The sequence below is a fragment of the Sesamum indicum genome, linkage group LG11 (assembly GCF_000512975.1).
Source record: "Sesamum indicum cultivar Zhongzhi No. 13 linkage group LG11, S_indicum_v1.0, whole genome shotgun sequence".
Lineage (NCBI taxonomy): Eukaryota > Viridiplantae > Streptophyta > Magnoliopsida > Lamiales > Pedaliaceae > Sesamum > Sesamum indicum.
This window is the reverse complement of record NC_026155.1, coordinates 12,104,486-12,129,874: the sequence shown is the minus strand read 5'-3', so window position 1 is coordinate 12,129,874 and position 25,389 is coordinate 12,104,486. Positions and strand designations below refer to the sequence as shown.

The window sequence follows — 25,389 nt, the reverse complement described above, 5'->3', positions numbered from 1 at the left end:
GCGCCGCCCCCCGCCCCCCCCCCCCCCCCCCCCCATACCACTGACAATATTATGCCTTCTCCTTTCTCATCACGCCTCATTTTAATTTCACTCTTCCTTCAATTCCCCTCCTTTTTTTTTACAACATATTTTTTTCAACTTCATAAAGAAACATAAGCTTTAATTAAATTCTTGGAAACATATTGAAATTTTTATTTATTTTAATTTATATACAACCATAATTTATTGGGTGTGTGAATTAAATGTTCAAAATATATAGAGGTAAATGAAGTAGTCCTGGTACGAATCATCACGTCGTGCCGCCCGCTTGCATTAGATGACTATATTGTTTAAAAAATTAAAATTATTAACTCTCACGTACTAGTTGGATTAATTTTTGCATGCCTACTACTCGTACAATTTTCTGTAAATTTTCCAGGCATCACTGGAGTTAATATTAAGAACAATATCTCAAACTCAACTTCGTTTGCTTTCTTTTTACCTAATATCATCATTTCATCTTACAATACAAAGTGTTCAATAAAAATATAAAATTATTTCAAAATTGATATTTCCACACACCCCTATTCTTTTCAAATTACAACTTTAGATTTTTTCTTGATTTCATAAATATATAGTAGCACGATAATTTTAATTCCTTTAGATCTTTATGTAGAGAAAAATACTATTTTAGTTCAATTTTTCAATGCTGGTAGCAATTTTTGTCCAAGTTCAGTCCAAAATAGCAAATTAAAATAATAATTTAAAAATAAAAAGACAATTTAAACACAAAAAACCTTAATTTAGCTGGAATCAAGCACATGGCTCCCTAAATTTTGGGGATTTCTCCAAATCCGACTATTTGGTTTACGTAGATAATATTTTTCAGCCTGTGCTTATATGCCAGGGGTGAAGTGTTTTTCTAAACCATGTCAACTCTACTAACTACCACCTCACTGACTGCAGCCTCCACCGTCACTGCCGCATCTCCATCGCCGTTGGCCGGTTAGTTGGCAGGGTGACATGGTTCAAAAAAACCATATCATCCCCGGCACGTAATTAAGTACAAGCTAAAAAGTTTTATCCATAGACGTCAAGTCATCGGAATTTGGAAAATTTTCAAAAATTAAGGGGTCACGTCCGCATCATGTGCATGGTTCCGACTAAATTAGAATCTTTTCCTTAAATTATCATTTTTTAAAAACTATTGTCCTGATTCGCTGTTTTCAATTAGTTTTGAAGTAAAATTGCCACCACCCCTAAGAAACTGAATTAAAATTGCATATTTTCCCTATATATATATATATACCAAAAAGTTAATGTTGGAAATAAGTAGGGTAATTGAAACAAACCCTTTTTATCCATCCTATGCAGATTGTACCGTTTTGTTTGTGCATGCAGCAATTGTGCTTTCATAGTAGAATTGAAACCCTTTAATTTGGTTGTTGACTATGACCAGTAGCAGTAGTATTCCTGGATGAGTGAGGAATGGGATATAAGTATTAGCTTTCTGAAGATGGAAATTAGAATAGGATACGGTACATCCATCATGTACACAGACAGTCGACAGAGTGTGGCAGCATCTCCAGTAAATGTCGAGGGCAGAAGAAAGAGAGGAGGATCAGCTGCAAATTGCTTTCTACACCTCCATCATCGCTATCTAAATGGATTTGCTTTCCCTGCAAATTCATCAATTTTCAATTCCCTGCACCCAAACAATCATAAATAAATCAATTATTTCAATCTGATTTAAATAAAAATTATTTCGCTTCATGCATGCTCCTAGCTTTTGCACTTTTTATATATTTTTTTCGTGATGACATTTAACTTATATTGTATTTTTTATTTTATTTAACAACAACTCACGCGTATAAAATTTACCCTTTTAAACATGCATCTTTCTATATATATTAATTCAAACAAAAAATGTAACATGATTTGATATAAAAAGTCGAATCTATGACTTGGTTTAATCAAGCAGATCCATAAGGGGGTAAATTGTTATATTTTAAAAAATACAGGGAGGTAAATTGCTATTTATTTTTTCGTAAGAGGGTAATTTGCTCATTTGCGATATCATAAGGGGTTTGCTTGTATTTTTTCCTTAATTTTATTTCTAATTTGGTAGAAATTTTACTAACAAAAATATTTATTTATAAAATTTTGAGGGGAATTTTTCAAAATTCTTGCCAAGGCCAAATATGGAGTTTTACAATATTAAGACTTTTTCTAATTGTAGAAAGAATATATTTCATTTTTAATATTACTTTACTCCTTTTTAAATTTCCAAGTTATGGATATAATGTGGAAATAGGTGTCTAACCACCTCAGTTATTTAAATCTAGCATCAATTTGACTTATACCTAACCAATTTCGACATGTTTTTCCTCAGGAAAATAAGCATTTAACTTTTAGAAGGTCATACAAGTAATGTTTTTCGCATATATATATATACACACACACACACCATATGGTCTTTATTATAATTTGATAAAATAAATTGACATATTTAGAGTACGTTAACCAATTAAACAAAAAATTAGAAATAGATAGCACAAGGAATTTGCTTTTCAATAAACAAGTACAGAATTTATTTTAGTACCACAACTGTGGCAAGTGATATTTTTAGTCCCATAAAACTAATAATCACGTCTTTTTAATCCCACAAAATATGATTTTTGGACTAATCACAACTTTTTTTTTGTCCCGAATAACGCTTTTTTAGTCTAAAAAATTGACATGTTTCTTCCCATCCCACACCAAAATTGCTCAACATCAGAATATCCTAAGATTATTTCAAATGAATTTTAGTAACAAGCCACCCATCAATTATCTATACTAAAACATTATAACTTATTAAAAATTATAATTTTATTCATAAATCTACAATTGTTAAATTGAACTCAACATCGAGCCAGACATCGTACTCTAACAAAAACTATCATTATGCTAAAGCCAATCGTATTGAAAAATTATCAACCCAAAGCGAAAACCGAAAATACGCGTAAAAATTCAATTCACCAAATAAAATTAAATAAGTAGTCCCCACTCCCTAATAATTAATAAAGGTGGCAGACAAAAGAAGTCAAATTATTAATAGTGTGACAAAAAAAAATAAAAAAAAAATAGGGGTTTTAGGAATAGGGATGGATGATTAATTAGTAGGAAGTTAATTGAGGCATATGCATTTGTAAGGCGCCGATCCCTATACTTGAATTTGGAGTTGGAGGGAGGGGACGTCTCACTCTCAAGTCTCAGCCTACAACCAACTCTTAATCTTGCTTGTACCTTCACACTCCATCTCTACCAACTTAATGCATGAATTAATATTCAATTTTACAATTATATTAATGACAACAGATTAATGGTCTGCTCCTATACGTTGAACATACATAAGCAATTTGGATGGAATTAAAAGTATAGAAATGGCGGTAGTCATTTTTGGTTTGAATTATATAGAATTTGTAATGATTGGAATTAAAGAATTATTTGAAAAAGTGTTAGGATTAAAAAAAAGAAATAAAAGGAAAGTGGCCTCCAACCAAATTTAGATAACTCCATAAATAACACCATCAATAATTCTCAATTTTCCCATACCACAGAATTAAATACTCTTAAATTATGGTCTGCTTTTCCCAATTTCAAACTTTCAAATCTGTTTTTCTGTGTTTTTTTATTCATACCAAGATTGTATCAAGTATTTAATGCCAAAGGAAAATAATACTACGTACTCCCAATATCTCTCCCAAGAACACATGCCTTATAATATATATATATATATATATATATTACAAGTAAAACAAAACATATATATCAAAGTATCAACTCCTCCAACATCTCAAGGCAGATGTGTCCAAAAGTTGTTTGTATTTGAGAGCATGCATGTGGAGATTGAAATGAGACACATAGTATAGAGGGGGCTCCCCCACATCATGTGACTAAATGAATGTCCGAGTAGCAATAGTACCAGGAGAGGGCGGCGGGAACAGCAGCAGCAGCAGCGCCGCCGTCGGGTTTATGGTTTATGATTATGCATGCCTCATGGCCCCCTTAACGGTTTCTCTAATAACTACATATACTCTACACCACCAACTTTCTCATAAATAACGCACACATTACTTCAAACTTCCCAACCACCAACCACCATTATATATATTCATCTCTCCTCCAATATTTACCCTTCTTAAAACTCTGAATCAATGCGCGGTCTGTTTCTTTTTGTACCCATTAAGTTGACTTTTCCTGTTAGAAAACAGATCCAAAATCCTCGTTGCAACAAACTTACTGGTCTTGCCGTTGGTCTGCTCGTGTAGTAATTTTCAGTTTACTGCAATTTTTATTGTTTTGTTCCATATGAGATTATTATCTGGACACATTCTATAACGTAAAACGTATTCAATGAGTTCCTGTATACATAAACGCAACCACCAATGAAAAACATTTCTACTATTACCATACACAAATGCATTGACATGATGTACCAAATCAAATGTCACTCACTTATTTGTCCGTGTAATGTAATTTTTATGTGTATTTCACTTGTCATATAATTTATTGTCACCAGTCTAATTAAAGTCGGTTTGTATTGGAATTTCCCACAATTTACATACCACAAATTTATGTAATAAATTCTTGCACAACTTATTATTACCAAAAAGCATTTTAAAATCAGGACTTATGTTCGAACTACTTTCGAATTGCAAAATTATTGCATGCGTTCAACAAATCTATATAAAATATGTCCAATTCCGACATGTGGATGTACATAGAGTATTATATGTTTACAGCTCTCCCTCGAACAACTATTACATACCATGAATGACAGTATACATATGTCTCATGTGTAAGACGATGTTATTTATTTTTTTAAGAAAAAAATTTACATACGTATATATTAATTTGAATTGAAATTTCAATCTAAAATATTTATGAGGTGAGGTCATAAGACGGTCGGCAATAATTAATAAGAAATTCATAACAAATGTATGTACACTTATAATATCTGATTTTATTTTAGTATAGGACAGAAAAATAAAATTAATTTGTTACAACATTTCGCTGAGAATGAGGGAAATTTCTACTAATACGCTTGGGCCGCCAACATGCAGAAAAAGGCCCAAAAATGAAAGTTTAGAAAAAATGGGCTTTATATGCTAGTTACTAATCATATTCTCCTATCATAAAAAACAGCCCAGCCCACTAGGGAATCCCAAACAGAAGCTACACGACAGAAAGTCCAGAAATTTTTTTTATTTTTGATTTGGAGTCCAGAAATGTTTTAATCGACATTTGAGGTTTGCTAAAAATTGTTTTTTGATTTTTTTTTTAAATTTCGATTTACAATTATATTTTTAATTTCAATCATTAGTTATAAATATATTTTAATTATCAATGATATATATATAATTCATCAATAATTATTGTTATAATAAAATCAATAACTATAACTAAAGTAAATCAATACCCACACACTTATGGAATCCATACATATGACCTCCTAGTCATAGAGTCTCAACTTTGCTAATTAAATTGAACTTCACAGACTTAAATCTTCATTTAGATAGTAACTTAATTTCAAGCATTTCTTATCATTTTATAAAATTTTTATATAATTAAATAAAGTTATCACTAATGATGCGTACCAGACATAGCAGGAAGAGAAGAATCTCCCTCGTAAGATCCACAGTCACCTCCATTGTTGGAATTTGACATTTCTCACGCCAAAGACCAAGTGTTTCCATAGATTGCCCCAATAATGTGTACCAGAATTTTGGCCACACCACCAGGGTCGAAGGATTTTTAAGAAAATTCTAAGATTATTGAAAACTAGCCCTGCAAAATAGAGGTTAGCACTTTGATACTTGAGTTAATAACAATTTATGAAATAAAAGGAAAATTTGAAATAAAGTGAGAATAATGGTGAAATATAATATGAGAGTGATAAATATTCGTTGAGTGCAAAATATAAATTTGAAATATGCTAAAAATCGAGAGAGAATGGTGCAGAAAAGAGAAAGTTTGAGGATGAATGTGATGTTGTTTGATGTTACCAGAAATCTGTACAAGACACCTATTTATAGGTGTGTATAGAGTTGGATACGAAGTCAAATATCAAGTTCTGTACGACATTAGAAAGCTATTTGAGTTGGCTATCATACGCAATAAACCATTGGTGATTTGGATAAGTATTGGCTGAGGTACGTGAGCTGGACGAAATCCTACCAAACTTGCTTATTTTCCCGAGAATTAGTTGCTCATGGACTTTCTAGCTTATTTGTAATCGATTTACTTGGAACCACCTGGAGATATTTTAGGGTAATGTGTACAAATGTATTGGCAAACTATATGATGTGGTCCCCCAGCTATATGATGACGTGTCTGACTGAAATGAGTTTATTTCTTGAGCCTGGCAGTTCAATAAAGTAGCAGGTAAGCCTGTGGGCCTTTCTTCCCTGATGATTGTGCTTTTATCCATCCTGTTGATGATGTATCCTGCTTGATGCTTAATACTTAATGTGTGCAAGTACATTATGGCAATGATGATTGTTGGATCCATTCTTTGGACTAGATTCCCTTTTGGGGTCTTGATCCAAGGGAAAATATGTTGGAAAATTAGCCCAGGATCAAATTCGGTAAGCCCAACCCCACAGCCCCAACACACCACCTAGAAGGCCTGAACCTTACCTACCGACTCGACCCATCCATTATCCGGCTCAATCCCATTTTTAAATGATTGAAATCCTTCGCATTCGTATTCTTTTTCCTCGATCGAATTTATTAACCCTCCTCATATTCTTCCCTCTCTCTTGGTTTTTTGCACCATCATCAATGGTTTCTCCCTATTTATACACCACCTTCGAAAAGAAAAAAGAAGAGAGAAACAACTGAGGAGAAAATAAAAAAGATAGGTAAATATGAGTGGTTCGATGGTGCCTTGGTGGTCGTGTGTGTACCTTGGTGGCGTGGGTTAGTCTTGGTAAGTTTGAGCAACCGGTGGTTGAATTGCCGGCCTTTGTGGCTGTAGGCTTCCCCATCGGCTCCCTAAGCCAAAATTATTTATCGTTGTTTTTTTTTTCCTCACATATTCCTATTAATCTGTAATCTTTGTTATATTGGTTTGTATTTTATTTGTGAGCCCACTTTGAAATAAATTCCTAACATATAAAATTCAACGAGAATAAATACTTTTATAAGTATGATATAACAATATTAAAAGTTAAAAAACAGAAAAATAAATACTCCTAAATACGAATTGATAGTTTTGGATATACAGAAAAAAAAAGATATAGAAAGTGCTAACACGAGATTAAAACAAAGTTTAAAATCTCGGGGGCGACCCACACGAACGGTCCCATTACTTCCCCCAAAAGAGGAAGAACGAGAAATCACGCTATTGCCCTCCACTTCCTAATGACTGCTCACGAATTGCACGGCTACGGTTCATTAATTTAGCACCAAATTTGAAGAAGTGGGCAAAATTGTATTTTTAGTAGAATACTTTGCCAGATTAATATTTTTTATCCTATAGAATTAAAACACATTGTCAATAAAATCCTATGCACTATTTTTGTGAGACTAAATTTATTAGACTTTAAACGTTTGTGAATATGACGAGATAAAAAATGTTAATTTCCCCTTCCCTGTGGAATTAAATGTATAATTTTAGGGAAGAAGTGGGTCGGAAGGAGCACTGAGGCTAGATGATTTTGATCAAGAAAAAGGAACGGTGGATGATTGTTTTGCGTAATCCTGTGGACTCTCTCTCTCTCCACTCCCCCACACAGCAACAGCTCCCAGCTGCGAGAAAAAGCCAAAACAATGGGCATTTGGCTGTTTTCCTGCTGTCACCTAAACAGGAAATCCAAGAACTCACCCAAAGCTAAAACCAGCTGCTTCTTCCCATTCCCCACTTTAAACGCCCACATTATGTTTCTGCCATCTTCTATACATATCACGTTTCATTTCTTTGGACCAAACTCAAGTGTTACTTTCTACAGCTACTCTTATCTTTTTCCATTTTTCTCAAAATGCTGTAAACTTTGGGCAGCATTTTCGATTCTCTGGTCAATAAGGAATCTTTTCATTTTGAGTATCTGGTCAATTCAAGAATCTTTCTCGCTTACCTTGTATTTCTTCTTCCTTTTTAAATTCTTGGTTCTTGATGAGAATAATCTCTTTCAACTTTCAAGCTCTGAATTTGTGGGTTTGTGAAATGTAACCCGTTCTTTGTTCTTTCATGTGATTTTGTTTGCCATTAATGTGAAAAGAAGTGTCTTTTTGACAAATTTCTCTGGTGGGAGGTGTTAGATTTGCTTTTTGCAGCTAATTTTGAAGTTATATGGAATCGAATGCCATGCCTGGTGGAAGGTATTCAAATGTTCAGCCTGGTATGCTAGGCCTAGAAATGTCACTCAACCATCACATACCTCCACAACAAAACCCTCACCAAATGCCACAACAGCAGCCACACCCAAACCAGCCGATGGTGCCTTCCTATGGCCATCATGAGGCTGATTACCACTCACAAGCTCAGCAATCTGCCAAACAAGGCTACCCATTTTCAGCGAAGTCCAAGAACCAAACTTTGACCTTAAGTGATGATGATGAGCCTGGATTCTTGGCTGAAAACAGCACTGATGATGGAAAAAGGAAAATGCCCTCCTGGCAAAGAATGAAATGGACTGACAATATGGTGAGGTTGCTGATTATGGTGGTATACTATATTGGTGATGAAGTTGGTTCTGATCAGGGGAATGATCCGGCTGCTAAGAAGAAGGGTGGTGGTGTTTTACAAAAGAAGGGGAAATGGAAGTCGGTCTCGCGGGCTATGATGGAGAGGGGGTTTTATGTGTCTCCGCAGCAGTGTGAAGACAAATTCAATGATTTAAACAAGAGATACAAGAGGGTTAATGATATTCTTGGTAAGGGAATCTCATGCCGAGTGGTTGAGAATCAGCGTTTGCTTGATACGATGGATCACTTAACACCCAAGATGAAGGAAGAAGTGAAGAAATTGCTCAATTCTAAGCACTTGTTTTTCAGGGAGATGTGTGCTTATCACAATAGTTGTGGTCATGGTAGTGGTGCTAGTGGGAGTGGAGCTGCCGGTTTTCCAGGAGCTGCAGCGGAGGCTGTGTCTCAAACTCAGCTGCATTTACAGCAACAGAGGTGTTTGCATTCATCCGAAAATGCCCCTGTGGTGGCCAACTTGAATAGAGGGGAGAATGAGGGGTCTAAATTGGTAAAAGGGGTGAGCGGAGAAAATGATGATGATCAAGATGACGATGATGATCAAGATGATCAAGACAACGATGATCAGGATGAGGATGGGGACGATGAAGTGATTGGGGCAGGATCAAGAATTCATGACCACGGACACGAGGATGAGAGTAACGACACGAATGATAGATCCTCGACAAAGAGGCTGAGAAGGGGAACATTTCATTCCCCTCTGATTCAACAACTGGATGCCGAGATAATGACAGTTGTGCAAGATGGAGCAAAGAGTCCCTTTGAGAAGAGGCTTTGGATGAAAAAGAAATTGATGGGGCTGGAAGAGCAGCGTGTTGGGATCCAGTGCCAATCATTTGAACTCGAAAAGCAGCGATTGAAATGGTTAAAGTTCAGGACCAAGAAAGAAAGGGAAATAGAGAGGGAAAAGCTGAGGAACGAACGACTGCAGTTGGAGAACGAGAGAATGATGCTCCTCATACGCCAAAAGGAGCTCGAATTGCTGGATCATCATTCCCCAAACAAGAAGAGCGACCCGTCGTCCATCACTGGATGAATCAATCAATTGTACAGTAGGTTACTAGATGCTAGACAGAAACAGGTCCTTCTCAAAGGCTTTGCAACCAAGTTACTTTTGTAGAAGTGAATCTAGAAAGGAAGAAAGTATTTGTCAAAGTGTTTTCTTTATGTTGAGCTTTCTCCAAGTAAAGAAAATCATTCATTTCCAAGTTGAAACATTTTCTCCACCGCACCGTAGTGGAGAACGATGACTCGCTTTGGACATGTAATCCATAAAACCTTACATAGGTAGAAATAGCATCCAGCAATAAAACATTTTCTGGGTACGCGGTTGTCCGATTTCAGTAACATGTAGAAGTATGAAAAAACTTCAGTCACGCCCAGTGGGACTCGAACCCACAATCGCCTGATTAGAAGTCAGACGCCTTATCCATTAGGCCATGGGCGCTTATTGCTTGGATACTTCTGTCACGCTATAATTATAGATTTCTCCAAAAGAATCAATAACTTTTCTACACTGCTAAGACAAAGTAATTTTATCTCCAGATCCGATCGGAGAAAAGTTCACTTCATCATTGCATGTCAATAAAACATTGAAACACCATCTGCTAATTTGAGTCGTGAGTACATGAAAGTGGTAGCATATTTTTGAGATATTAGCTTGTTTTGCGTTTGCTAAGACTATGTCAAAAGCCACTCTCATAATTACCAAAATAAAAAATAGAAAAGCCATTGTCTCATGATTCTAAAGAAGCATTTTCATTCTTCGGTTTTCAAAAATACATAATAGTATCCCAAACTTCTGCCAGATCCATCCTTGGCATATGTATTAACTTAAATGTTAAGCTATGGATAGCCATCAAAAAATCACCATTATTAATGGTAATTGCATTATGATTTGTTTCACACTTCAACCGAAATGACATGGAAACATCTTGTATCCGTATTTCAATCTTCAAGCTCGATGATCTTTACTACAGATGCATCTCCGACCTTCTGGCAGACCACCACTCGATCATGTGACTTGACGATTCCAGAGGCTTTTCCATGATCAAGTGCAACCTTCAGAACTGATTCATTAGTTGCGTTTGTAGATTCAGCCTGCAAGATGAAAAGGCGTTGGTCAGTTTGCTGCTATCAAGCAAAGCCTGCGAATTACTCAAGAACCAAACAGAACGAGAAGTTAAAAGATATAAAAGGTAGCAAAACTTCAGTCGACAACAAAATGAATACCCAAAAGAACCAAGTAAAAAGTATAATCATACAAACAGATAGCTGAATAGGGTTTTTAAATTGTAATACTGCTAAGGAACAGAATCACAAACAATATGCAGGAGCATTATTAATGAATGCCACCTCAGATGAACCTCGCAACAGCCGCAGTAAGTAGAAATTATCAATGAAAATGGAAAAGTGTTAACTTTGAGAAAACCCTTCTTCCAAATATTTATACCGACAACTTTGCTTAAATCGTCCAGATTGAACCCGACAGTGTCAGCAAACATAGCAAAGCAAACTTGAAGTTTTAAGAACTCACCGGATGTCGAGGGTCAGCTAGCAAGGGGAAAAGACCTCGTACTATAAGGGATTGCCTTGCCTGGCATGCAGGAAATATCCATTAGCTCATTACATAGTAAACCAAACTACAGCAAGAGCCAATAAATTACAAACGTATTGGGTTGTATTCTGCTCAAATGCATAGTAAATCTATATTACCTATACAGTGCATCATCCACATCATGAGAAGCTTCTTAAGAGTACTAGCAATATTTTCTAAGATTTCCAAAAATACATTAACATTGTACATCACCTGAAATCAAATATCATGTGCATGTGCTCTGATGCACGGACTCTTGGTATTTAAGAATGATTTCATTGTATTAACAAGAAAAAAACCCAATATTTTCGTATTTTAGATTAGAGCCACTGAGACTGAGTTATATAAAAGGTACCCTTATCAATGTTCATCAAATTCATTTAAAAATTAACATGTAGGGCTCATACTTTTGTGGTTTGTTGACAGGACTCGAATGTATTTGTTGTAGGATTTGATAAATTAATAAAAATTATAAGTTGTTTACTTGATTAGATTAAGTGATGGATGAAAAAGTTTTAATAGTAAGAAAAGGTAGGAAAAGGTCCGCTTCTGCCTGGATTTCTCAATCTGATTTCATATCAAGCCCCATCAAGGCTTGTCCTGGGCTTGTAGGATTCAGACTGAGCCGATATCATGAAAAGGAAATGGTTTACACAATTGGATAAATGACACAATCTAGACTTATACCTAAATGTAAACAGGCCCGTACAGTATTATCATTTTACAACATCATCTAAGAAAGGATATACCTCAAATGCACCACTAAAACTCCATTTCAATTGATTTGTCCTGAGCCGAGGGATGACAACAGATAAAACAGGCATTGTTGGCCTGTACTTTGCTATTAATCTGCATTTAACAGGACAATGATGGAAGTCATACTAGAATCAGCATACTAAAGATACTCGAAGATATCAATAACTAGGGTTTGTAAATGAGTAGAGCTCTGATGAGCTTATAGTTTAAGGCTCAAGCTCAGCTTGGCTCATACAAGGTCGAGCTGAACTCGAGCCCACAAGTGCAACTCAAGCTTATGGTATCCAATATTTTCCAAATCATTTGTTTATAGGACAAATCTGTGAATTTTAGTTTCTTAACAGCACAAATCCAGAAATACCACATAAAAACCAAAAGAAGTGTTTCAGAAGTCGTATACAAACACAATCATTTATCACCTAACTAATAACAGATTTTAATCACATTAAAAAATGGTTTTTCCAAGGAAGAGAGGAGAAAAGGGAGATGGCAACTCAAGAGGCCTCAGGGAGCAAAATGAAGAGTTATTATGGTAATCTGGGTTCTTGGCTTGCTAAACAGCAAAAGCTTGATTGTGGATCTGCTGCTCTTCGATATCTCAAGGTGGATCTGGTGAGAATGAAAGAGTTGCCATTGTATATTGGTGCTGATGAAGGTAGCTCACTCGGCCTTATCTGGTGAGAGCGGGGGGATGATAGGTCTTGGGCTGGAGGTGATGGCACCCTCAGGAAAGAAAAACATGGGAGAAGTTGCACAATTCGGTAGGAAAAGAGAAACAGGTTACTCTATTTTTCCTATATAATTAAAATACTGGCCGTAATATTATTAGAACTGAAATTGATATTTCAAAAAATTAAAGCTCGTAAGCTGAACAAGTATTTGTCGGCTTGGTCTAACGTAGAGCTTCTTGAGTAGCCTTGCGAGGCTCATTAACCAGATAAGACTCATTGGACACCCCTATATTCAGTACAAAGAAATTACTTTGTAGCATTACCTAGCCGCCCTTCCAGATGACGTAAAACATATGATAACAGATGCCTTCACTTTAAGGGCAGCCCGAACCTAAAAATGAGATGCACACAAGTTATTTAAATCCTAGGCATATGCTTGGACTAAAATCAACAAGGAATTTATGAAGTCAAGTTTCTCTTTCACCATTTTTATTTGCAACATACCGCGGAAGATGCAATAGATTCCAAGTGGGTCATGGGTTCGCCTACGAATTTTACAGTCCTCTTGAAGTATTCATCTTGATTGAATACCTTCTCAGCCTGCATATCAATGTGAACTAGAGATTAGATTTGATGAATGCTAGTCACTTACCTCCTAAACAAAAATCTTCCAACGGAATAATGTTACAGATGGTAGAAAACCAGAGTATGATCATGTGCATATCTTAAAGTAGAATATACTCAGGCGAGCAATGACATTTCAACAGTCTATAAAAGATTGAGGAAGCCACACATATAAAGGTCATACATATATAAAACTCATCGTTCCTCGATCAGAGAAAAAAGTCTGATTCATGTATAAGCATCTGTCTGGACAAAAAATTCATCCAGTAAACTGTAATACACGTGGGACAATTGTTTTTCCTTTCCTTTCTTTTTGTGTGTGCCTTGTTAACAGGTGGTGGACTTGAAATGTCATATCAGAAAAATATTGTAAGAGTTATCAGAGGTACTCAGTATTCAAGTCCGGTCATTCAGGCACAGTAATTAAAGGAATTAGGATAATAATGCCAATTAGAAACTTCAAAAGCATTCATGAGAACTTAAATAACTAGGTATATTCCACAACTGAGAACCTAGGACACCAGCAACCTGCAAAAAGTCCAGAAAGAAAATGTCGCAAAGGATTGAGTTCGACAAACCCACCCAGCTGAGTACAAGATGATACTGGCCTTAAGTTCTTACCTCAGCACAAATTTTTCCTACAGTAGAGATAGTTTCAACAGGGTATAATCCACGTAAGGTCTCAGCCCCAAGAAGAATTGCATCACATCCTGAAACATAGCCATTATCTCCGTTGTTAGCTGCCAGATAACTTCAGTAATACAATAACATGTCGATTGAAGAGTAAATACAGACAAACCTTGAAGTACTAAGATTTTAATCAAACCATGAAAAGTATACTATCAGTGAAAAAGTGAACTACAAGATTTGCTTTAAAGATGCTGATTGTAAATAACAATTCCACCCCAAGAATTTTGGATGATGACTCACCATCCAAAACAGCATTGGCAACATCAGTTGCCTCTGCACGTGTAGGCCTGAGATTGTCTGTCATACTGTCCACAACACGAGTTACCACAGCTGGCTTTCCAGCCATATTACATTGGTAAACAGCAGATTTCTGAAACAAAAACACCTGCAAATACCGCAAAAAGATAGCTAGGGATTATTCTAGACAGACAAGAAATACAACATAGATCTAAGAGATGACAAGAGAGTCATTATCAATGGATCAAGGGAGATCAATGCATATGAGTTTCCCATAAGATATGTACAGTGAATAGCAAAAGCAAACCCAACTAAGAACAAGGAAGTAACCATTTGAACTAAGGGAAAATAAACAAATCCACATCCAGCCAAGTAAACAAGCAAGCCATTTACATGGCCTGGACTGATTTGGTGAGCAGAGAGTAAATAATGTGCTTGCCCATCACTGGAGCAGCACTCACCTTGCCAACTTTAGCTTAGTGTTGACTAGTGGTGGTGAATGGTGGCGAGAGGGGATAATTGTGGTAAAGGCACATATAAAGGCTACAGGAATGGATATTTATTTGTGATACTTTTAGGTGGCTGCTGCAGCTAGTTATGGTTGGGGAATAACTTGGCACAAACATACATTGATTTTCACCTAGACAAGATACAATGTTCAGCATGCATGATTGAGTAATATCATTCGGGATCAACCATGTCTCTTAATGACTATTGCCAAAAAAAGAAAACAGAAGGGACAGATAACAAAGTGGCACCCAAAAGTTTTCAACAGGCATCCACCCCCAAAATCATCATAGTAACTAACCTTCTCCGGTGGGAGATCTATACCAAGGTTCCCACGCGAAAGGATGATGCCATCTGCCTCCTGTAGGATCTCATCGAAATGGGTTAAACCCTGCAAACATGGTGGAGGCAAAGTAAGCATTTGAACTTTATGTTGGCCACGTACATCATACTCAATCTTCTTAAGGAAGCTACGAAATCCCTCATTTATTAAGACTACAATAGCCTTTCATATTCACCTCTACGGTTTCAATTTTAGCAAAGATTTGAGTCTGACTTAGATCACCAAGCTTGGATAGAAACTCACGGGCCTGCACAGATGAAAAGACCAACAAGTTAATTCGAAAATATTACAGGTAAATAAAAAAGTTACCTTTTTCTTTTATTTCTTTTTCCATTTACCTCACGAACATCCTCTGCATGACGTGTGTACGACAATGACAGAAAATCAATTTTGTTCTGAACACCCCATGAGCTGATAACCTGAAAGTAAAACACAAATATTATCAGAAGAAATATATTCAATCAAGTACTAGCTGAAGTCAGGTATGAACAAAAAACAAGAGTGAAAGGCTTGTGGTGTAAGCTTTCAGAAATCTCAAGTTTAACACACTACTACAAGAACCTAAGTGGGAAACCCAAAAACTAGAACAGACACTGCCACATCCACCAATTTATCCTTTGAAAATCTACCTCAAGGGGGCATGACACAACGAGCAGAATATATTTACTAGCACAAGTTTCCAAAACTCACCTTCTTATCCTTATCAGATAGAGTAGGCAGATCAATAGGAATTTGAGAAGCATGCAATGTGAATAATGACCCAGCCAATGTTGCAGAATTCTTGACGGCGCAAACTACATCATCGCCTTGTACATCATTTACCTGATAAGCAAAATCACAAATTTAAATTAATACAGCTATAAAACAAATAATTGGATGGCTTATTCACAAGCTAAGCTCTAAGGTGAAAACCAAAAATTTTATATTCATGCCCAGGTTTTCTATCATATTGAGGAAATGCTCCAACATGGAAAATGGGATAAGCAGGCACACAGAAATCCATATTTGAACGGCAAAAAGATTAAATGTTTCAAGTGATGCAACAAAAGAAAGCCTGTCTCTAGGACTTGCTCTATTATCAAGGAAATATTTCTACATCAAGAGAAGAGAGAAAGTCTACTCACAATAAGATGAAGAGAAAAAGTTCACAAGCACTAAACAAGTGAGAAGAATTAAACTAGAAAAAGAAAATCAAAGGTTAAATGTATATAAATCAAACTAATTAAAAACGACACTCCAGATCATACCTCGAGCCAAACAGAAGTGGTTTCACTTCCTGTAAATAGGTATTGGCCAACAAAAATGGTGTCTCCCTTCTTCACAGCCTGCAAGTATCACAGAAAGGTAAAGAGAGAAGGATTAATTTGCATACACTAACAGTCAATAAGTGACCATCGAACCATGCTGAAAAATCTATGCATCCTGAAACAAGAGAAAACCATTGGCTGAACTGCCTTTCAAGTTCAAGTCATACCAATACCATGGGTACAGGACATGCGCACTCCAAATTCATAAATTGGAGCAGTTCTGGAAATTCTGACCTAGGAGACCAATTATTGGAATTTGGAAGATAGAGTTCAGATTTAGTTTATAAGCAGTTCAATTATTTCTTATTCCAATAAACTATATTTCAAGTGCGAGACTTTTAAAAGAAGTAGCCGATTTTAGAAATTTACACAGTACGCAAGACCTTTCACTTTGATAGGATTTCTTGAGTCTGGATAACCGAATTCTTCGAATGTGGTTGTTGCGCAGGCTGGGCACTAACAATCAAGTTTTTCACCAAATCTTTAGTCCAATTCTTGAATTACTCAGGTGAAACCAAAATACTATGTTGACCAATTAAAAGTTCTCAGTGTGTATCATCGTACCCCTTGAAATGGGTTGCATCATAGCACATCACATCAGAATCCAAGATAAACCAACAAATTTATTATCCATCACAAATAAAATCACTTTTTCAACACTTGTGTTTTTCCTCCATCATTTCTCCAATATAATCACTTAGTAGACCATTTATAGCAACAAATAATTGTTATCATGTGAATATCTTCAACTATTACAATTTGCTTTTATATTACACTACTTTATATACTTTTATTTTGAAAAACACTTTCAAGAATAAACAAGACTTGCTTTCATGCTTTGTAATTTCGAACATTTATTGCCCATGCTCTGATTCCCACAGGTCATGTCCCTCAGATATGACTTCAATTTGCAAATCTCTCAGAAAAGTGGCATTAATATATCACTTGACATTGCCAAAGCATGACAACTTTCTATTCTCATAAGGCTCATGGTATGAACTAGGAAATGTCGAGCATTCAATAGAGTTCTGAAAATATGTTGAGGTATCAATACTAACTACCGCTAATTAATTATAAACAGCTAAGATTTTCCAGCGAAGTTGATTAAATTTCTCAACAGAATCCCAATTGTGGGATAAAGCAACCAGAAAACAATATACTATTGAGATTCCAGAATACAGAAAAGATTGAAGGTAATGACAAAGATGGTGGAAGCATTACAACCTTCGCCAACCCAGCAAAGTTGATTGGCAAAACTTGTGATGAAGCTTCTTGACCTTGATCAGGTGTCAGAATAACATTGTCGTCAGCCTTAAGTGTTATAGCTGTCTCACTTCTATTAACCACTTGTAACTCAGGCCCCACAGTGTCCAACATGACCTAAAAAAAGTTGAGAACCACCATGCTTCAAACATTGAGTTACTCATGTCATTTGGGGGAAAAAAACAATAATTTCCATTAGATTGCTGGAAGATTAATGAAAAGGTCACAACAGAACCAGTACATATCCGGAAGGCATATATAGCATCAAAAGAATAGTAGAACACTAATACTTCCTATGAAACACAATACAAAACTCCTACTTCTGTACCACTTTCAACTAGTTTTGACCAAAATCAGACAAGATTAGATTTAGAGCCTTTACTTGAATTATTTGGAATACCAAAGATGGAGAAAATTGCATGAGTAAATAATTAATTTAAAAGGAAAAAAAGAAAGCAACTAAATAAAATAAATATACATACAGCACAGAGCTTCTTAGTGGCCTTAATGGCAATCTTCAAATTCTCCAGAGTTTCCTGATGATACTCCGCATCACCCCATGAAAAATCAAATCTTGCAACTGCCCCATGAAAAGGAGAAGATAAGAAACTCCAGGCAAGTCAACACAAATAAACTGACAAAAGAAAAATAAAAAAAATCAGTCACTCGATTCAATTACCAGACATTCCAGCCTTGAGACAAGCAGAAATAACCTCGACGGATCGCGAGCGTGGGCCCAACGTCCCCACGATCTTCGTCATTGCAGGGAAGAAACTCTGAGGCAGACACACAAGATTACTCACCGAAATCCAAATCACTCATGCAAACACCAAAATCACCCAAACATAGATCTACATAAAACTTCATCAAAAGTAAAAAAGAAACAAATAAATTTGAGAGATTGAAACTGACCCCTTTGGATGGCTCCAGAATGGAAGCCATCCGGATTGGCTCTTCAAGCAATAGTTGATTGGAATGCATTTTTTGGTCGATTACAGTGACTCTACGAAAGCACGACGGTGAAGAAGTTGAATGGTTTTGTGGTCTACTTGGTTTCTGAGTTGGGTCTTCGCAGAATCGCAGGGAAAAAGGAGAGAAGAGAACACAGACAACCAACTCTAATACCCACGAGTCCACTACCGCTACCAAAGGGCTTTTCCCCGTCTTAACTATTTTTATTATTATTATTATTATTGAGACAAATTAATCAAAATTTTCTTAAAATTTAATATAATTATAAATATTTCTTATCATATAAAAAATTATAAATACTTTTTTTAATATTTTATAAAATTATTATTTTTTTGGATCGAAGTCTGAATTGTCAATTCTTAGAAAAAAATTAAAAAAAATAAAAACAATATAATGAATAAAAAATATTTTAATTTTTTTTAATAATCTCATATTTTATATTTTTTTCTCTCACCTACTACTCCATATTTTTGTCTCACCAAACTTCTTCAAGTTTGCCTTTCTTATCAAATCTATATTTTTAATAAACTTATAATTATAATATATATGTTGTCTATCATTGCACCCTACGTTTCTTTCACAAACTTTTTTCTTTATTATTGCAAATCTATTTTTTCTCTTCATTTCACATCATAATTTTTTTTATATGCTCGTGAGGATCACATGTAACGAAAATTGGTACGTTATAACAGTAACAAAAAAACACACAATTACATTCAAGAATAATATTAGGTAACGATTAGAACGAATTTAACTGAACCCAATACTCACAAAATTTACCCTTTTAGTAAAAGTTTTCGTACCTAACTTTGATTTGACATTCATAAAACTTGATTATTCTTTTCAATTAATTAATATATTTTGTTAAAAAAAAGATAAATACTTATAAATATTTAATAACAATCCTGATTTTTAATTGGGTCTGGTCGATGAAATTAGAAAGACGTCCTCAAACCCAAAGCTTATATTTAAATCGGAACACGTTTCACTTATCAATTTTGATTATAATTTAAAACACAGAAAAAGAAAAAGAACACAGAAAAAGTTACTGATAAAAAGAAATATTAAAAAATAATAAAGAAATATGATATATATATATATATATATATATATATATAATGGGGGGATTAGAATGAAAGGAAAAGCATTAGGTAGAAATATGGAATATCCTCTTAAGTGCACGCCGCCTATGACTTTGGTGCAGCACCTTCACCTCAAAAATTGATGGAACTCCATGCTTCAAATTATTCCTTTATAAAATTATCAAAAATATTTGATAATTTTTACCGACACGTATTTAAATTTAAAAAATTTATCCAAAGTATATTTGAATAAATTAAAATTCAAATATATTTAAATAAATTTAAAATTTAAGAGACGTATTTGTAAGACAAGGAATAATAAAAAACTCCATCGAAAAGGCTTCGGTTATAGATTTTTCATAAGCTATACTTTTTTTTTTATTATTAATATATGGGAATAAATTGCATTTAAATCATATTTTGATGATTGCATGATTATGATTTTAGATTGGATGACGTGTATGCATGTGTTGTTTGTTGGTACTTTGAGAAAATCAGTAATCTATTCCGTAGGCTGAAATCGCTTTCAGGTGGGAAGCTTAAGCTATGAGCTTATGGTTGTGGGGAACGGCCGCTGGCTGCTACAAAGGGTCCTTTAATGATCTGATTCGTGTCTGCTGCTGCTATCGTATTCGTGGACTCACCACTACCCTACATGCTCATAATCTCGGATACCATGCTTTACATTAATTCGACATAAATTACATTGCATTTCTTTAAAATTTAATGTAATTATATATAATATTTTTTTATAATTGAGATATATCTACTACTTTTAATATTTATTTAGAATAATTACACTTCTTCATTTGAAGTTTGGTATAATTATACATAAATATCTTGTTGTTTGAATAACTACATTTAATTGATACTTTTGGGATTTGTTTCCGTCTAGTAAAAAGGGCTATTTTCTTAGTCAATATTCACTGAATTTGTGGATATTAATAATAAAATGAAAATTTGATTTACCCTTGATTGACTTATTGCAAGTCAAACAAACTTTTTATGATTAAACTACCTCATAACTGTGAAATTATATCTCCTCACATGCATTCACGCGTGAAGATGTATACGCATAATTTGATTATAGAAAACAATTTATTTGACCTGCCTTAAATAAAAAATAAGTTAATTTGGAGTAAATATGAATGTTTATCGAATTGTTTTGTTAATATTAGCAAACTCGATTAATTTTAAAAAACGGATTGACTTATTTGTTAGAAAAACAAACCTCAAGACTATCAGATGTAATTTTTCAACCATAAAGGAGTTTACGTATAAGTACACCAAAACTCAGGGGAGGAGAGTGTAATTATTCCTATTTATTTCTGTATAATAAATAGACTCATATGCTAGTCAAAATTCATTAAATTTGTTGATATTAGCAAAATAAAATAAAATAAAAATAAATATTTATCGTCAATTAACTTACTACTCAAGATAAAACTTTTGTGACCAAAACACTCTTATAAGGGTGAAAAATATACCCGCATTATCTTGCTAATATTTTCTAACCAAAGTATACTCACAAAGATAACTTGTTTTTTACCAAATCTTTCCTTATACGTATTGTTGTATGAAGATGTATAAGAATAATTTGATCAGAAAAAATTTGTTTGATCTAATATGTCAGCAAATTCATAGAATAAATTTTGACAAACGAATAAATCTATTCATTAGACAAAAATAAATACCAAATATAATTCCAAACACAAAAAATGTATACGTAACCATCCAAACATCATTAATTAAGTATTTATGTGTAATAATGTACATAAATATTATGAAATTGGATTAACCACCCAAGTTTTTTCTTGTACCAAATAATTTTAGTTTGAAACAGTTAGGCGAATAAGTCAGCGAGTTGGAAAGGTCATATCTATGGAGCAAAAAATGTGGGTCGGGTCTTAAAAAGCCCAATTGTGACGTAAAACGGTCATGCACCTGGTCCGCATCACGTGCCCATCTATCTTAGCACTCAGCAGAATTGCCCAGCAACCAATATCCTTGAACGGCGGCAACACTAAAACGTCCGTCAGTTCCCCTCCAATTCCGACAACAGTCGACTTGACGCCGTGAATGGAGCCTTGAAGAGGCATGGGGGTGAGCAACTGCGGCAGGGTGTTGAGGAGTCTCACCGGCCTTGGTTCCAGCAAATGGAGCTTGTTTTCCGGCGACGGAACTAACTGATGTAAATGTAATAGTAGTGGAGTCAAGGTGGTCAAATTCTTAGTATGAAGAAAAATCAAGCACCAGTCTGAGCTGGACCTGTCTCAATGACACTGATCCAGAGGTTGTCTTCACACTCAAGTCCACTTGGATCACCTGATTCTGTTTGGGAGGAAAAGTTGTGTGATGATTTTTCTGGATACGTGAAGTCCAGATGCATCTCTACTATCTGGGTGTTCCCTTTACCTCACTCAAAAGATTCACACAAAAACTCAATTGCATCTCTATCTGCTCCTCCTGTTACTTGTGTCTTGTATATCTTGCTGCTAATGAATGAAATGCACCTTGTTATGCATTGGAAGGTTGCAGTACTCCCTGGGATTTTAATGTATATATGGAAACAGGGATTTTTCACTTTGTTTGATTGGTTTTTGTCATTTTACAGGAACCAAGAAAATCAGTTCTGGGCAACAACTTCAAGAAATCAGGGGAGCATGTGGGAAAAGATTAATCTTCCATGAAGATGATGAGCTGCTTTGTTGCGGGTGATTATGAAGATAATGATCCTTAATCATAACCAAGTTGGTAGAGATGGACTTGATTGAAAGAGTTGCCTACCCATCGAGTCCACTCCAAGGAATATTACTGCCGAAGCTATCAAATTCTTCTTATCACATATACACTTGTTCTTCTTCTTCGTCTACTCATTACGACAGTAATAATTCTGAACATTAGACTCACATAATTGCAGGACAAATTACCAAGAATGACAACTCATATTCATTAACTCGAATTGTTGCTCTCTACTCTTAGTAGGGTATTATTCATTAAGTCGAAATGCATTGGGAATATTGATACATATTCAGAATTGGGATATAGAATATAAACTCCGAGTCATTGATCCAATGTTGACTGATCAAGATCAGAAAAACTGCATGCAACAACACAATTTATAACAAAATTTAAAGTGATTCCTCAACGAGTAAGCTAGAGAACATTAGATAGTTTGATTCACAATAGGGCAATGATACACAAGGAATACTAGTTGCTTCCACAAACTAGGCTACTACAGAGATAAAGAATTATATCTCCCTCAAGGGAAAGAAGCAACAAATTTGCAATAAGACAGTGCAAATTTAGACGCAGTGACGGATTCAGAAATCTTCAGTTGTTGCAAGGGATGGCGAGAGGGAATTGCGTGATTCGTCGTAATCTTCCCCCAAGGGAGACAGCTCAACCCTTATTTCCTCAATCATTTTAACCACTTCACTCATGTTAGGCCTCTTTTCAGGCTGTGGCACCACACAAGCCATTGCTACATGCAGTGTTGACACCAGCTCCTCCTCAATGTTCTTGTACCTCAACAACTCTTGATCAAAAACTTCAGCTGTCCACTCATCCCTAACCACTGACTGAACCCATTTCGGCAAATCCACTGCAAGCTCCTCCTCCTCGGTCCGAACCCGTCCTGGTGATGGATGCTCCGATGGAGCCCGGCCTGTCAGCACCTCAAGCAGCAAAACTCCAAAGCTGTAAACATCAGCATTCTGTGAGAGTCTCTTGATTTCAGCCTGCTCTGGGGCTCTGTAACCTCCCAATTTGGCTATGGCATGAACTGGGTTCAGAAGCAAAGACAATCCGAAATCAGAAATGCAAGCAACCCCATTTCTGTCCAGCAATATATTGCATGATTTCACATTGCCATGAGGAATTCTTGAAGCTGCATACTCTTGATGGATTCTTTCAAGCCCGCGAGCAGCTCCCAGTATCAAACTGATTCGTGTGGTCCAATCCAGTGGTATTCTCCCTGGTCCTCTGTTTCCTGTTACCATCAAGAAAATCAACATCAAATTCAACTACTAAAAACAGATTCGATTTTAAGTAAGAGTTTCATACCATGAAGAAGTGCATGTAGGCTGCCATTAGGCATGTAATCATAAACAAGCAACTTCTCTTCCCTGGCATAGTAATAAGCCCTGAATCTCACTACATTAGGATGCCTAAGCTTCGCAATCACATCCATATACTGCTCAAATTCTTTCCTAGCGCAAGGATTTGCATCCTTGAGCCTCTTTACAGCCACAGTGCATCCATCATCAAGAACAGCCTTGTAAACAGTCCCCAAACTCCCTTTTCCTAGCATCTCAGCCGATGCCCGGAGCAAATCCTCCAGCTCAAACTGCTTTTTCCTGTCAAAAAACACCAGCTTACTCTGATCAGTAGCATTAGTACCATCACTATCTCCACCTCCATTATTCGCGTAAACTCTCTTGTCGCTCGAGTAGCTGCTCCTCTTCCCACCCTCGCTCTCCGCCATGGAACTCGTTTCCCTTGAGTACTTCCCACAATAGTACGCCACCACAAATGAGACGATTACCAAAAGTAGTACTGAATTAGCCACCACAATAGCTACTATTGCTCCGTTGCTCAGCCTTTTGTGATGATTGTTTGATGGCTCTTCAATTGTAGCAGTTGTTGATGAAGGAAGGGAACTAGGATTGGACGGCACCGTTTCAGAAGATGAGGGTGGTTGCCCAGTACCAGTGTAGGAACACTTAGGAAAAGGGCTATTCCCGCACAGCCCTTCATTGCCGGAAAAGCTAGCCTCGCCGTACCGGGATAACAAACTCTTCGGCAGCAGCCCGTATAGCTCATTGTTTGACAAGTTTAATTCTTTAAGCTGTGGAAGCGAATCAAGGGATTTTGGGATAGTCCCGGAGAGCTCGTTGTTTTGGAGGTGAAGAGTGAGCAAGCGGGAAAGATTGGAGAGCTGAGACGGAACGGTGCCGCGGAGGTTGTTATTGGAAAGGTCGAGACGGAGGAGGCGGTGGAGGGAGGAGAATTCCGGTGGTATTTCACCGGAAAAGTCGTTGCCTGAGAGGTAAATGAGCTTCAAGTTCAGACATTGTGTGATGGGAGTGAGTGTGCCGTTGAGGCGGTTGCCGCGGAGGTCGAGGAGGCGGAGCTGATCTAGGGAGGAGAGGGCGTCGATGGGGCCGCGGAGATTGAGAGAGGGGAGAGAGAGAGCAGTGACACGGTTGTCAGTGCAGTTTACTCCAAACCAGTTGGCGGAGCAAGCGGTGGAGGTGGGAGAGGAGGTGGTCCAGTTGGAGAGGAGCGTGGCGTGGGGGTCAGTTTGGGAACGGAAAAGGGAGAGAGCGGCAGTGTCATTGGAGAGGGCGGAGGAGGGGAAGAGTAAAGTGGCTGAGAGGAGGAGAAAGGAGAAGAAGTGGAGGTCCATCTGTTAGCACAGAGGAAGTTGCATGGAATGAGAGTGAAGGGTAAAAGAGAGATGAAAAATGAGCTTAACTAAATTTAACTTGAAAAATCGAATACAACACTTGATTGAAATGATTAAAGGAGGGGGAGAGTGATGAGGAGCATGAACATACCAATCATTGCTGTTCTCCACTCCACTCCACTCCCTTTCGCTATAACCCAA

The 25,389-nt window shown here is 36.3% G+C and overlaps 4 protein-coding genes and 1 non-coding gene across 5 annotated transcripts; 2 read left to right on the top strand and 3 right to left on the bottom strand.

Annotated features, from left to right (window-relative positions):
* Positions 7,884–9,896, top strand: LOC105174138. The gene has a single exon (XM_011096139.2). The coding sequence runs from the start codon at positions 8,318–8,320 to the stop codon at positions 9,764–9,766; it is 1,449 nt and encodes a 482-aa protein (XP_011094441.1). The 5' UTR covers positions 7,884–8,317; the 3' UTR covers positions 9,767–9,896.
* Positions 10,105–10,177, bottom strand: TRNAR-UCU. Its single transcript has one exon. It is a non-coding gene; the product is annotated as a tRNA-Arg (tRNA).
* Positions 10,449–18,870, bottom strand: LOC105174137 (pyruvate kinase 1, cytosolic). The gene is made up of 16 exons (XM_011096137.2): positions 18,637–18,870; positions 18,404–18,500; positions 18,207–18,304; positions 17,686–17,841; positions 16,402–16,479; positions 15,845–15,976; positions 15,493–15,573; positions 15,330–15,401; positions 15,113–15,202; positions 14,308–14,452; positions 13,999–14,087; positions 13,258–13,353; positions 13,077–13,144; positions 12,076–12,175; positions 11,267–11,326; positions 10,449–10,830 (listed from the first exon to the last, which is right to left on the bottom strand). Exons 1-16 carry the CDS (start codon positions 18,703–18,705, stop codon positions 10,678–10,680), a joined length of 1,584 nt encoding a protein of 527 aa, XP_011094439.1. The 5' UTR covers positions 18,706–18,870; the 3' UTR covers positions 10,449–10,677.
* Positions 21,759–22,730, top strand: LOC110012837. The gene is made up of 2 exons (XM_020697934.1): positions 21,759–22,309; positions 22,393–22,730. Exons 1-2 carry the CDS (start codon positions 22,055–22,057, stop codon positions 22,456–22,458), a joined length of 321 nt encoding a protein of 106 aa, XP_020553593.1. The 5' UTR covers positions 21,759–22,054; the 3' UTR covers positions 22,459–22,730.
* Positions 22,880–25,314, bottom strand: LOC105174136 (leucine-rich repeat receptor-like protein kinase PXC1). Its single transcript, XM_011096136.2, has 2 exons — positions 23,844–25,314; positions 22,880–23,769 (listed from the first exon to the last, which is right to left on the bottom strand). The coding sequence occupies exons 1-2, from the start codon at positions 25,186–25,188 to the stop codon at positions 23,102–23,104; spliced, it is 2,013 nt and encodes a 670-aa protein (XP_011094438.1). The 5' UTR covers positions 25,189–25,314; the 3' UTR covers positions 22,880–23,101.